The sequence below is a fragment of the Lactuca serriola genome, chromosome 6 (assembly GCF_051521515.1).
Source record: "Lactuca serriola cultivar US96UC23 chromosome 6, Lser_US96UC23_V15, whole genome shotgun sequence".
Lineage (NCBI taxonomy): Eukaryota > Viridiplantae > Streptophyta > Magnoliopsida > Asterales > Asteraceae > Lactuca > Lactuca serriola.
In genome coordinates this window covers 180,079,758-180,092,402 of record NC_136413.1, presented here as the reverse complement: position 1 = coordinate 180,092,402, position 12,645 = coordinate 180,079,758, and the positions used below count along the sequence as shown (strand labels likewise).

Below are 12,645 nucleotides of genomic sequence, written 5' to 3'. Positions count from 1 at the left end.
TCAGGAAAAAAATCAGATGAGATCAGAGGGAGAGAAATCGATGTGTATATTTCAGGTTTTCAAAAGGATCCAACATCATTTTTGATTTATGGAACGATTTTGAGACTTCTAAAACAAATTTATGTTTTTAGAATCATTTGGGTTACAAGTTTCAGATTTTTTTATTTTTTATTTTCGAGTTCTGGAGAAGAGCATATCGGGAGGGGAATATAAGGGGCAGGTGTGCACATTTCCGGTGGAACTCTATTTTCCGGTGGTGGTAATAAGGGGCGGGTGTGTATATTTCCGGTAGAACTCTATATACTGGTGGTGGTTAAGTGTTACAAAAGAGGAAAAAATATATATTTTAATTAAAATATTTTTCAGTAATTAAAAATAATCAGAAATGTTAAAAATAAATGAAAAATAAATTAAAAAGGGCATTGTAGTAATTTCATGTATCGCAAGGGATTAAGTGTGTAAATTTAAATTAACGATGGATGAAACGTGCAACTTTTAACCAAATGAGGGACAATCCGAGTTAATTTTTGAAAATAAAGACTGAACGTGTATTTTGACACTTGGACAAGGGACGATTCGTGTAATTTACTCTATCTTCAATTTCCTTGGATTTTTATATAATTTTTTTTTGGCAAATGTTAAAAGAAAATACATAGTAGCATCACATGCAGCTCACGTGACCACACCAATTCTGAAAGTTTATTTGAATTCAAATCTGAAAGCGCCGTTTCTTTCTAACAAGTCTCTCCCTCTCTCCAAATTCAAAATCTCTTTTTCTCTCCCTCTCCCTCTCTCTCACACACAAACACACACACACACATAAACACAGAGTCGAAACCCTAGGTAATCGATTTCTCTTGTTTGCTTGATCCATACTTTATACACGCAAACAATCACAAACATGTTTATGCAGTTTGAATTTGTTTGGTTTTGATATTATTATTCAATTATAGGGTTTGGAATCTGAATCGAGATGGATGGACCCGATGGGAAAAATGGATCTCAATCTGTTCGAGTAGCTGTTAATGTTCGACCACTGGTTACTCCGGAGCTTCTTGTTGGCTGCTCTGATTGCATCAGTGTCACTCCCGGCGAACCGCAGGTGATTGGACGTACCATAAGTTGCTACTTTTGAACTGATGTGGTTGTATATGATTACTGCTGAATTTCAGTAAAAAGTTCGAGATTTATACCGGATTTGTTTTTTTGCAAATTAGGTGCAAATTGGTTCGCATTCTTTCACATTTGATTATGTGTATGGGAGTACCGGGTATCCCTCCTCTCGGATTTTTGATGACTGCGTTGCTCCCCTGGTTGATGCACTATTTCATGGCTACAATGCCACAGTTTTGGCTTATGGCCAGGTATTTTTTCCTTCACCTGTTTTTCTTCTATGAAACAATTTACTGTGCACAATTGGTTTATGATAGTCAAATATGTAGTCAGAATGCTCACAATGCTTCTTGTCTCTCTTCATTACTAGACAATACGCGTTTGTTATAGTTTTGAAGCTTATGATTTCTGTTGTTTATTTATTACCAAAGACTGGATCGGGTAAAACCTACACTATGGGCACAAACTATAACGGAGAAGGCAGTAATGGCGTGATTCCAAAAGTGATGGAAATGATATTCAAACAAGTAGAAGAGACCAAAGGCACTACCGAGTTTTTAATAAGAGTATCTTTCATTGAGGTAATGACAATTGTGGTCTTATTCTTATATGGCTTTACTTGTAAATTCTACACACATCCCTTTTTACATGTAGTTATTTGCTGAAATTGTATATTGGCATTTCAGATATTTAAGGAGGAGGTTTTTGATTTACTGGAATCAAATTCAGCAGCATATTCCAAGGCTGATGGGAATGGAAAACCTGCAGGGCCATCTAGGGCTCCTATTCAAATCAGGGAAACAGCAAATGGAGGCATCTCCCTTGCTGGTGTAACAGAGGCTGAAGTTACTTCACAAGAGGAGATGGCTTCATTTCTGTTGCGAGGATCTGTGTGCAGAGCAACTGGGAGCACAAATATGAATAGCCAATCAAGGTTTGTTCTGATTTTATATTCAAAAGTTTGTTACTTTCATGTGATTCTTTTACATTATCATTTATATATTAAGTTAGTTTCACCAACATTTCTGCTCTTTCAGTCGATCACATGCCATTTTTACAATTACAATGGAACAAAAACGAATTTCTGGCTCAACAAATGGAGGAGCTCATGATGATGGAGATGATATATTGTGTGCCAAGCTTCATTTGGTTGACCTTGCTGGATCTGAAAGAGCAAAAAAGACAGGAGCTGATGGGATGCGTTTACGGGAAGGTATAATATTATTTAACACATTGTGCACATTTTTATTCTTTCAGCCTCATGATTCATGATGTCTTCATTTTGATGTTATAGTACATTGATGAGTTTTCTAATTATGAGTCTCTTATTGTTCTATGTGGTGTTAGGAATTCATATCAACAAGGGTTTATTAGCTCTTGGTAATGTGATAAGTGCATTGGGTGATGAGAAGAAGCGAAAAGAAGGTGGCCATGTTCCCTATAGAGACAGCAAGTTAACTCGCCTTTTGCAGGTGTTGTAGTATTTTTATAATACCAAGTGCTGGACTTTCACCTTTAATATAAAAATGTTCTAAAAATGCATTTTTTTCAGGACTCTTTAGGAGGCAACAGCAAAACAGTAATGATAGGTATTGTTCTTTGAAGTTTTATCATGTTTGAGCTACGGAATATGTATAAATTTTCCTTAATAAGCTAACTATCATTACTTTTCTTAATTTATGTGATGTAGCTTGTGTAAGTCCAGCAGATACAAATGCTGAAGAAACTCTCAACACATTGAAGTATGCAAATCGAGCACGCAACATTCAAAACAAAGCTGTGGTAAGATTAATCTTTTTCTTTTAATTTAACCCAACTTTTTATTAGTTATTCCATCATGTTTCCATCCTAATCTTTTGTCATGTAGGTGAATCGGGATCCAGTTACAGCTCAAATGCAACAAATGAGAAATCAAATTGAACAGTTGCAAGCAGAGCTTCTTTATGTAAAGGGAGACTCTTCCACACCATTTGAAGAGCTTCAAGTAAGACATTTGTTAAATTTCCAGTCAATATCCTTAATGAACATGTATACAAAACTTAAGAATCTGCCATTTTTCCCTCAGCTTTTGAAACAGAAAATAGCAATACTTGAAACAAGCAATGCTGACTTACAGAAACAGCTTCAAGAACATCAAGTCAACTTTGAACATTTGACTAAACAAGCAACTGATGCTCAAGTAAGTTAAGAATATTCGAATATATGAATCAGATCATCAATTTATTTACAAAAAATTTCAGCTTGCTGCTATTATAGGTAAAGTAAGTTTGCTATTTTCAACTATCTTTAACACATGATTTTTTTCTTACAGTTTGAAAAGGACAAACTGTTATTAAAACTTGAATCTGCTCGTGATGGTAAACCTTGGGATGAGAACAACTGTGACTCGAATAAGGTGTAGTGAGTTTTACATACTTCCAAGATTTATTGTATTTCATTAAATCTTTAAAAGTTAATAACCATTTCAAAACTTTTCAGGATGTTGGTTTATTGAAAACGTATGTCTCAAAAATTCAAGAATTAGAAGGAGAATTGATGCGCACACGAAGATCAAATACTTCAAAACGCACTGAACTTATCGATTTCTTGGATTTGGATGAAAGTGTTCTTAACCCAAAAAGTAATTTGTTTCCTGGATCTGATTCTAAACCTGCTGAAGATGCTGGTAAAGCTCTTATAATTTTTTTTTACTAAAATCTTCTTTGCTCATTATTAGTTCATAAAGTCAATTTACAATCTTATATGTTTGTAGGTAATCCTGAAGATGAAGAGAAAGAGCTAGAACATTGTTCCTTACAAGAAAAACTTGATAATGAGCTCAAAGAATTGGACAAAAAGCTTGAACAAAAGGAGGTATATGGTTTGACCTGCTTTCATTCTGTCTATCAAGTTATAAAAGCTGACATTTATTATTATTATTATTAAATCTTCTATGAATATACAAAAGGCTGAAATGAAGCGTGTTGCGGGTGGTGATACATCTGTACTTAAACAACATTATGAGAAGAAAGTTTTGGACTTGGAACAAGAAAAGAGAGCCTTGCAGGTTTGCCCTTCTTTCTCTAAGCTAATTTTAATCAGAAAATTTATAAATTTTCTCACTTATTGTTTCTCTTTTTTTGATAATGTGACAGAAAGAAATTGAGCAACTTAGGAACAATCTTGCAAATATTTCCACCACTTCTGATGACAGTACACAGAAGTTGAAGGAAAATTATCTTCAGAAGCTGAACTTTTTGGAAGCCCAAGTGAGTCCATTTTCTTTAAACTGGATGGATGTTTTAACAATATTAGAGTAATAAGTAATTAAATAAGAATGTTTGAATCTTAGGTTGTGGAGTTGAAAAAGAAGCAAGATGCTCAGGCACAGTTGTTAAGGCAAAAACAGAAGAGTGATGAAGCTGCAAGGAAACTTCAGGATGAGATTCATAGAATCAAAACACAGAAGGTTTATTTTTTATTTAAACCACAGCAACAGTTTTAAAATTACTTTTACTAAAATCTATGATTATACAATGTTTAGGTACAATTACAACAAAAAATCAAGCAAGAATCTGAGCAGTTCAGATTATGGAAGGCCTCACGAGAAAAAGAAGTACTCCAGGTATAAAGACTTTAATCATCAATTTTGAGATGGTGTATAAAAATTTGGATTTCATTTCATTTTGATCTATCAGTTTTAATGTTTTATCATTACAATTTCATTTCTTGCTCTAAATGTTGAATATTTTTTATGTAACAGCTTAAGAAAGAAGGAAGAAGGAATGAGTATGAGATGCATAAGCTACTAGCTCTAAATCAAAGACAAAAAATGGTAAGCTCAAATACTATCACCAATACTTATTTCTCTTTTCTCTTTTCTCTTTTTTCTTTTTGGTTTTAATCCAAATGCAATAAGCCAATAACCTTTGCTTCTGTTTTTAAGGTTGTGCAAAGGAAGACAGAAGAAGCTGCTCTGGCTACAAAACGATTAAAAGAAGTACTTGATTCACGCAAGACTTCTTCACGTGATACATATGGTAATTTTTTAAATTTAAAAATGTATTTTCATTACATATTTTATCTTAGCTTCTAGATTCTAACAATATAATGGTCTAAAAAACACTTACAGGAAGTAGCAGTGGACCTGGAGTTCAGGTATTACTATATTTTAATGGATAATCCATTCTTTTACTCAAATAATATATTTTGTTTTTTGTGAATATTAAATTGTCAAATTTCATTACAGGCACTGATGCAAGCAATTGAACATGAGCTTGAGGTTTATGTTCGTGTGCATGAAGTACGTTGTGAACATGAGCGTCAAAAGGAAGAGTGAGTGCCCTCCACAATTCTAATGAATATGCAATTATGAAATTTGCTAAATTATTTTTCTGATCATGGAATTTCAGGAGGGTAAAAATGGCAAAGGAGCTGGCAGAGCTGAAGGATGAAGCAAATATGGCAAAACATTCAAGTTTAAGGTTCTGTTACTGAATTCACTTTCTTGATTTATATTTGATGTTGATTGTTGATTGTTGATTGTTGCATGCAGTGTTTGTGGTCAAACGATGTCGCCTGGAGCAAGAAACGCAAGGATATATGCTCTTGATAACATGCTTGCTACTTCATCCAAAACCATCGTTGCAATGGCGTCACAGTTATCAGAAGCAGAAGAGCGAGAAAAAGCCTTTAGTGGCAAAGGTCGTTGGAATCAAGTTCGATCTCTCCAGGATGCTAAAAACATCATGAATTATCTCTTCAATCTGGCATCATCTTCAAGGTATCGTATTCGTATCATGGATTGTTTGGGAAATCTTAATCTTCAAATTTAATAAATTCCGTTTTGTATGCTTTTACAGGTGCCAGGTTTGGGAGAAAGAAGTCGCGTGTAGAGAGAAGGATACGGAGATTAGAGGGTTGAAGGAGAAAATCGTCAATTTAATTCGACAGATTGAAATGCACAAGGCCGAACTCATTCGACAAGAAAAGCTTAAGGTTTGTGTAACGTGTGTGTTTCTTAAACCCTAATTTTGTTATGGTTCTCACTTTACTTGTTATTTAACAGAAGATGATGATGTCCAAGAGTTTCAGAAAAAGATCCACAAATCAAGATGACGATGGTGAAGGACACGTGTATGATTTGCGACCCAAGGTATTTTTGTAAATTCTTTCTACTTAACATGTACACGTGTTTTAAATTATATTATTATATTATTATAGGGACTACGGAATTCGATAGCTTACAACACCAGTGGAGATCTGGATGAATTACTGGAAGACATGGACACGTCAGATTCCGATAATTCCGATAATTCCGACGATTGGTTACATTCCGATGACTTCCAGGACGAGTGGGGCAATCGGAGGAAACAAACCGCTAAAAGAAATTCCAAAGCCGACTTCACCGATTCGGAAATCCAGAAAACGTCTCCGACTGAGGAAGGTAGTACGGGTGAAAACCCGAAAGTACCCTTCGGGGAGTGTTGTACATGCAGCAAAAGCTCTTCATGTAAAACGATGAAATGCCAGTGTCGAGCGGCGGAAGGCATGTGTTCGGCGTCGTGTGGGTGTAACCCGAAGAAATGTTCCAACCGGGAAACGGCGGTTGTTGTGGAGCAGTCTGATTCCCGACCACCGCTACCAGCACCACCGGTGGCAGTTTTGGTGGACGGTGATGTTAATTTATCAGATGATCAGGAGCTTGCGAATCGGGCAGCGATGTTACTTGAGTCGGCTCTTGGTGATAAGCCGGCTGAGATAAACAACGAAGTTGAGGGCTCAAAAAGAAAGCCGCTGTCAGACATTGGGAATAAAGTTGTGAGTCTTACTTTCATTTTTTTTTTATTCAATTTATTTTTCAAAAAACTTGATGAACTTTTTTTTTTTTGCAGGCGAAATCGAACGCACCAAAGCCTCCAGCTCCAAGGAAGAAATGGCGCAAATCAGCAGCAATCAAGCTGATTCCAGTGGTGGCTCCTCCTCCTTCTCAAACAGAAGAAACAGAAACAGAAGCTCCACAGACACAAAAACAGGAGAGTAATAATAATAACAATAACAATAGCAGTGTTGCTGTTGAGACAACAAATATCCCACAAACGTTAAGGTTACCCAGAGCAATGCGATCTGCAATGTCAAATCCTAACAATTCCATTTCTAATCCTCCCTTGAGAGACCGAAATTCCCAACAGAATCAGTTTGGGGATTCGACTGCTAACAAAGAACCAGAGCATGCTACTGCCATTCCTCTTAGACCAACAACAAACGAAAAAGAAAATAATAATAATCATGGGATTTAAGGTAATGGCGTCAGTTATCATTTATCCATCTATCTAACTCTTTCTTCGTTTTAGTTGTTTAAACAAATCCGTAAATGGTAATGTACCTTTTGAGGATAGAGAATGGGACTGTTTGGGTAGGGTAGTTGTGTTATGTAAAACATTGATCAATCCTCTATTGATGAGAAGCAGCTTGTTTGGTTTGGTTTGGTTTGGTTTGCTTACTTGTGTTGAAATGTATCTTTATTTCTACATTGTAAATGTAAATGCATCTAAACTTGTTCTCTTGTTTCACTTTGGTTGCCTGTGGTTTTTTCTATCTTATATTATTTTGAAATCCAAATGTTTTGTGTTTTTACTTACATGCAGTGAGTTGTTTTTAGTTGGTATTTGAGAAGTTGTACTTGTATGTTGATCCTTTATTTGAAAAGGTGTACTTATGGTAAAGTGATATTTTCATATGATTCCCAACATGATCAACATGTGAATTGGATATGATATTTTCATATCGAAACAAGGGGTTTGCTGACGTCAAGATGAACTCTGTTGGTAATTGTGGGTTTTTAAAATTGTCTTATGGTCATGTGAATTGGATATGGAGGGTGTTTCCTTGAAAGCTGTAAGGATTCTCACACAAAAACTGCTAGGAAATGGGGTTGTGTTGTGGACTTATGAAAATGAAGAACATAGCTTTTCTTCTACTTGCGTCTCTAGCTATCACTCTATCATTTCTAAGTCAATTTGCCTGGATGTCGAGGAAAGAATATATAACATTTTTTATAAGTTAAATAAAAGGTACAGGAAAGAATATATAACATTTTTTATATGTTAAATAAAAGGTTAAGTCGTATATTTTGTTGGAGTATATGAAAGTGTGAATGTAAAATGTATTCATGTGTAGTTTTAAGAAGATTCATGTATAACCCTTCATTAATAACACTAAAATCACTTATAGTAGATGTAAAGGGGGTATGATTATGGCCATTTGAAGTTGGAAAGAAAAGTATGTTGCTCAAAAAGGAAAAACAAGGAAAACATGATTGTTTGTGGGTAGGGATGTCAAAACTCCCTGTAAGGTGAGTAACCATGCTTCCCTTCTAGATAACTGCTATCTAGATTAGTGTTTGGTTGTTATTATCATGTTATGTGAAAGATATAATGTGCTGATTAATGTTACATGGTGTAAAAAAATGGTAAAGTTGAGATTTACAACAGATTATTAATGTATGGTGTAATAAGCTAGTGCAATTGAGATTTATAGTAAATTATTTTTTGGGTGTACTTTGTATTAAATGTTACAAGTTGTGGTTTAATTGAACCAGGCATTTGTAGTGTAGATCCCAAAACTTAAGCTGATTAGTAAAGAATAGAAATATAAGTTGACTAGACCTTGAAGACATATGTTAGCCAACTATAGGTACAACTAAGGATTGTTGTGATGGTTATAAACTATTTCCCTATAAACCGCATTATGGAGAAGGAAAATTTAGTTGTGTGGATTAGTCCTATGGAAGTAGTACTCGTATGAGTAATCTCATAGCTGTTCAAACTGCTAGGGAATGTTGTGATGCTTGTAATTTAATTCTTTATAAACCGTGTTACAAGTGAAGCATAGGTTGGATAATGGAATACCTAGTAAGAATACACGAGATCGATTCATTTTAAGTAAGTAATGATAGCAATCATTACACTTGAATCAAACTTAAAAAATTAAGGTTATATAAACCATAAATCTAACCAAATTTATCACATCCCAAAGTCCAAAATTAAAGGGCTTATCCCATAATTTATAACAAAAGGAATTGTATTCCATAATCCAAAGCAAACAGTTTATTAATACATATTCCAAACAAAAGGTTTCATAATCCGTAATCCAAACAAAAGATCTCTAGGCTCATGAACAATATGCATGAAACGTTACTTTCAACTTTTGTTCAAAACCAAACAAAGATATGAGACATAAACTTCCAACATAATCAGTTTGTAGATTCAACTGTCAACAACGAACCAACAACAAACGAGAAAGAAAATAATAATATATAGTTCTCCGTTGATGAGAACAAGCTTGTTTGGTTTGCTAAGTTGTGTTGTGTATCTTTAGTTCTACATATAAATGTAAACGCATCTAAAAATTGTTGTTCTCTTGTTTGACTTTGGTTGCTGGAGATGTGACGTGGCAATGCTAATGGTGTTTTTTTATTGTTTTGTGCTAAAAACCAAATCATATGTATTTTGATTTTTTTAGAAATAGTTAATCGTTTTATTGTGTGGTGCCTTTTTATATCCCATTAACAAGTTCTCATATGCTGTGAAAATATAGAAATGTTTGTTCTTATATGTGTTGGACATCTTATAATCATGAAACTAATGTTCATTTGCGATCAAAACTCCACATGGTGTTCAAAACGCAAACTAAATCAGACAAAGATTAACGAGATGCAAAAACCATGTCTCTTTCGCATAGACACATGCATATACTAAGGTGGAATTGGTGCGATTTGTGCTTTTAATAAGATAAAATCTTTCATTTTTAATTAAGGAAAAATCATTTTTTTCAAACCATCCCCAAGACAAAACCAAGTATCAAATACATATATCCCAGAATCATAGTGTAACAAAATCTCCCAAACATATCACTGAAGAATGTGTATAATCACACATTTGTTTTTCCCTGATCATCATCTGAGGTACCTGAAACAATAAACTTAAACTGTAAGCCAAAGCTTAATAAGTTTCCCTAAAACATCATTACACAAAATACAACATATACAATCATGCATGCTAGGTCCAATAAATCATCAGATCGGAATACCCTTGGGTCTACCTCCATCGGGTTGGATTACCCCTGAGACCATAACTTAAGTCTGGCTTGCCATACCGGCCCTCGACTTATGTCTGACTTGTTCCTGAGCCCATATTATAAGTCTAGCTTGTCTGTCCGGCCCACAACTTATATTTGGAATACTCCCGGGTTTGTTGGCTCGGCACAAAACAATGTCGCCTCAACCCAACCGCACTATGTCAACATATGCGATAAATAAACATATAACCATCAAAAAGATATTCACAGATCTACTAGTCTAACACTTACTCAACATAACATCAATCCAGTGTACCAGGATACATAATCCAGTGGGTCGGTATTGTGCCATTTTAGTAAATAAGGTATTTCTCAAGGGACTTAATTTGTAAAGTGGTAATTTTATTTATTTATTTATGAAATTGACTTTGATGAGAACTACAATTAGAGATGGCAAAAAAACTCATACCCAACGGGTACCCGAAACCCTAACCCGAGTTGACCGGGTAAATCCCCGAGTTGACCGAGGATGGGGATGAGGATGGGTATTACCCGAATATAAAAAGCGGGGATGAGGATGGGGATGGTTTTACCTGTCGGGTACCTATACCCGTACCCAAAACCGGCCCCGATGGGTACCCGATAAATATATATATATATATATATATATATATATATATATATATATATATATATATATATATATATATATATATATATATATATATATATATACATAGTATTATTTATGTTTTTATTTTTAATAATGCATAAGCAAATGTTCATTAGACAAAATAAGGTTTTCTAACAATCAAAGGTATAGTTTTGGGAAGACTTTTTATGTTTTTTTTTTTTTGCAAAGAATGATTTAATTTGTAACCTTGAATGTTATTGTTCGTGTTTGAAGACATTCAGTGATTATTGTGTTTTATATTAGTTCTGTTGATTTTTGTTTTGTTTGTTATTATATAATTATGAGTTATTTTCATAAAAGTTCAAAACTTTGTAACGGGGAAAAATCCCCGATTACCCATTGGGGATCCCCTATACCCATTGGGGATGGGGATGAGGATAAATTTTTAATCCCCGATGGGGATGGAGAACACGAAATCCGGTATACCTGTACCCATTGTCATCCCTAACTACAATACATATAAGACATAACTAGACAATTCACCTTTTTTTTTTTCTTTTTTCTTTTTGGCTCCATGTCCCCATGTACAATTAAGTCATTAATTTCATACACATAGACATCAGTTGGGCTTATTGATCAAAAATCATAGAAGTAGAAAATAGATTGTTTCATATTTGTTTGGCTTATTGACTAAAGAAGCTAGTCTGACTATAAAAAGACCATGAAACCTGACCGAAAAAAGGCCGGTCCGAATGAAGACGGCACCGAAAAAGACCGGACCGGACAAGAAAAAGACCGACGGGGACCGGTCCGAAAAAAGACCGGACCATTTCGAGATCGACCCAAGACTGGTCTTGGACCGCCAATGTGCAACTCTACATAGTCATCATCAGGTTTACAATCCAAGATGCTAAAATCAACGATCGATTTGTCAATCTTATTTATAATATCATGTATACATTTTGCATATACCACCGATCGATTTACCAATTAAAATGAAACCGTGGTTGGCCTATCTTTCTCCAATTCCTAATTCACGGAAAATTGATAATAACATGAAGTTGATACATGCTCCCAAGTTACACAATCCTATCTTGTCAAAATTTCTAATTTTGCAAGGTAGAATGAAACTACATGGATCATCTTTCTTTACAAGTAACCTATTTTTGGATCACCAGTGTATACCTCTTGGTCATGGCATTCATCTTAAATTCGTTAATGACTCTTTTTGTTTGTGAGAACAATTTTCATGAAACCTCTATTTCAACGTTCCAACAAAAAGAATGTTGCTACGGATCTAGAAACTTTTTGAATTGCTACCTTGAACTTACTTTGCCGAGGTGGAAAAGGCAGCATTACGCATGTTACTTCAACACTAGTCTTCTACGCATAAACTTGGTATTGTTGGACCTTTATTCCTAACTCTTTTTTCTACGCATACTCTCCCCCAGTTATGTCTTCTATCTCAATGTATTCCTTCTCAACACCCTTTAGCTATAAAAATATCTCACCAATAGTTTCATTCAACACCTACTTCTTCTTATCAGCACCAACACCTACCAACTGATGATCCACATTGGTAAGTGATAATTCTAAATTCAATTTAATCAATACCTTGCCTGATCTAAGTGTGATGGCATTGCATTTCTTCTTATCATTGCCATTACCTAGATTTTGGGTGTTACTTAGCAACGCTCTAAGTTCTCGAGAGCTTAATGCTTGTGCTAATTGTCCTGATTGATTCTCCAAATTTCTCATATAAATTGCTTGATTTATCTCACATGCCTCCGTCTTTTGATCATGTTTAATCATCAACTCCATCATTGCCCTTTTTAAATTAG

The 12,645-nt window shown here is 34.8% G+C and overlaps 1 protein-coding gene across 2 annotated transcripts; it reads left to right on the top strand.

Annotated features, from left to right (window-relative positions):
• Nucleotides 1–699: 699 nt before the first annotated feature.
• Nucleotides 700–7,664, top strand: LOC145057474 (P-loop containing nucleoside triphosphate hydrolases superfamily protein). 2 transcript variants are annotated; one of them, XM_079005322.1, is made up of 28 exons: nucleotides 700–843; nucleotides 954–1,102; nucleotides 1,218–1,364; nucleotides 1,545–1,694; nucleotides 1,800–2,047; nucleotides 2,151–2,326; nucleotides 2,461–2,585; nucleotides 2,666–2,702; nucleotides 2,804–2,895; nucleotides 2,981–3,097; nucleotides 3,179–3,292; nucleotides 3,425–3,508; nucleotides 3,592–3,778; nucleotides 3,866–3,966; nucleotides 4,061–4,159; nucleotides 4,248–4,361; nucleotides 4,445–4,561; nucleotides 4,637–4,717; nucleotides 4,856–4,927; nucleotides 5,039–5,132; nucleotides 5,225–5,250; nucleotides 5,342–5,427; nucleotides 5,505–5,576; nucleotides 5,648–5,875; nucleotides 5,955–6,090; nucleotides 6,161–6,247; nucleotides 6,316–6,909; nucleotides 6,987–7,664. In XM_079005322.1, the coding sequence occupies exons 2-28, from the start codon at nucleotides 974–976 to the stop codon at nucleotides 7,389–7,391; spliced, it is 3,918 nt and encodes a 1,305-aa protein (XP_078861448.1). In that variant the 5' UTR covers nucleotides 700–843; nucleotides 954–973; the 3' UTR covers nucleotides 7,392–7,664. The 2 variants fall into 2 exon arrangements, with proteins under 2 accessions (XP_078861448.1, XP_078861447.1); XM_079005321.1 differs by having other exon boundaries at nucleotides 6,316–6,912.
• The last annotated feature ends 4,981 nt before the right edge of the window (nucleotides 7,665–12,645 follow it).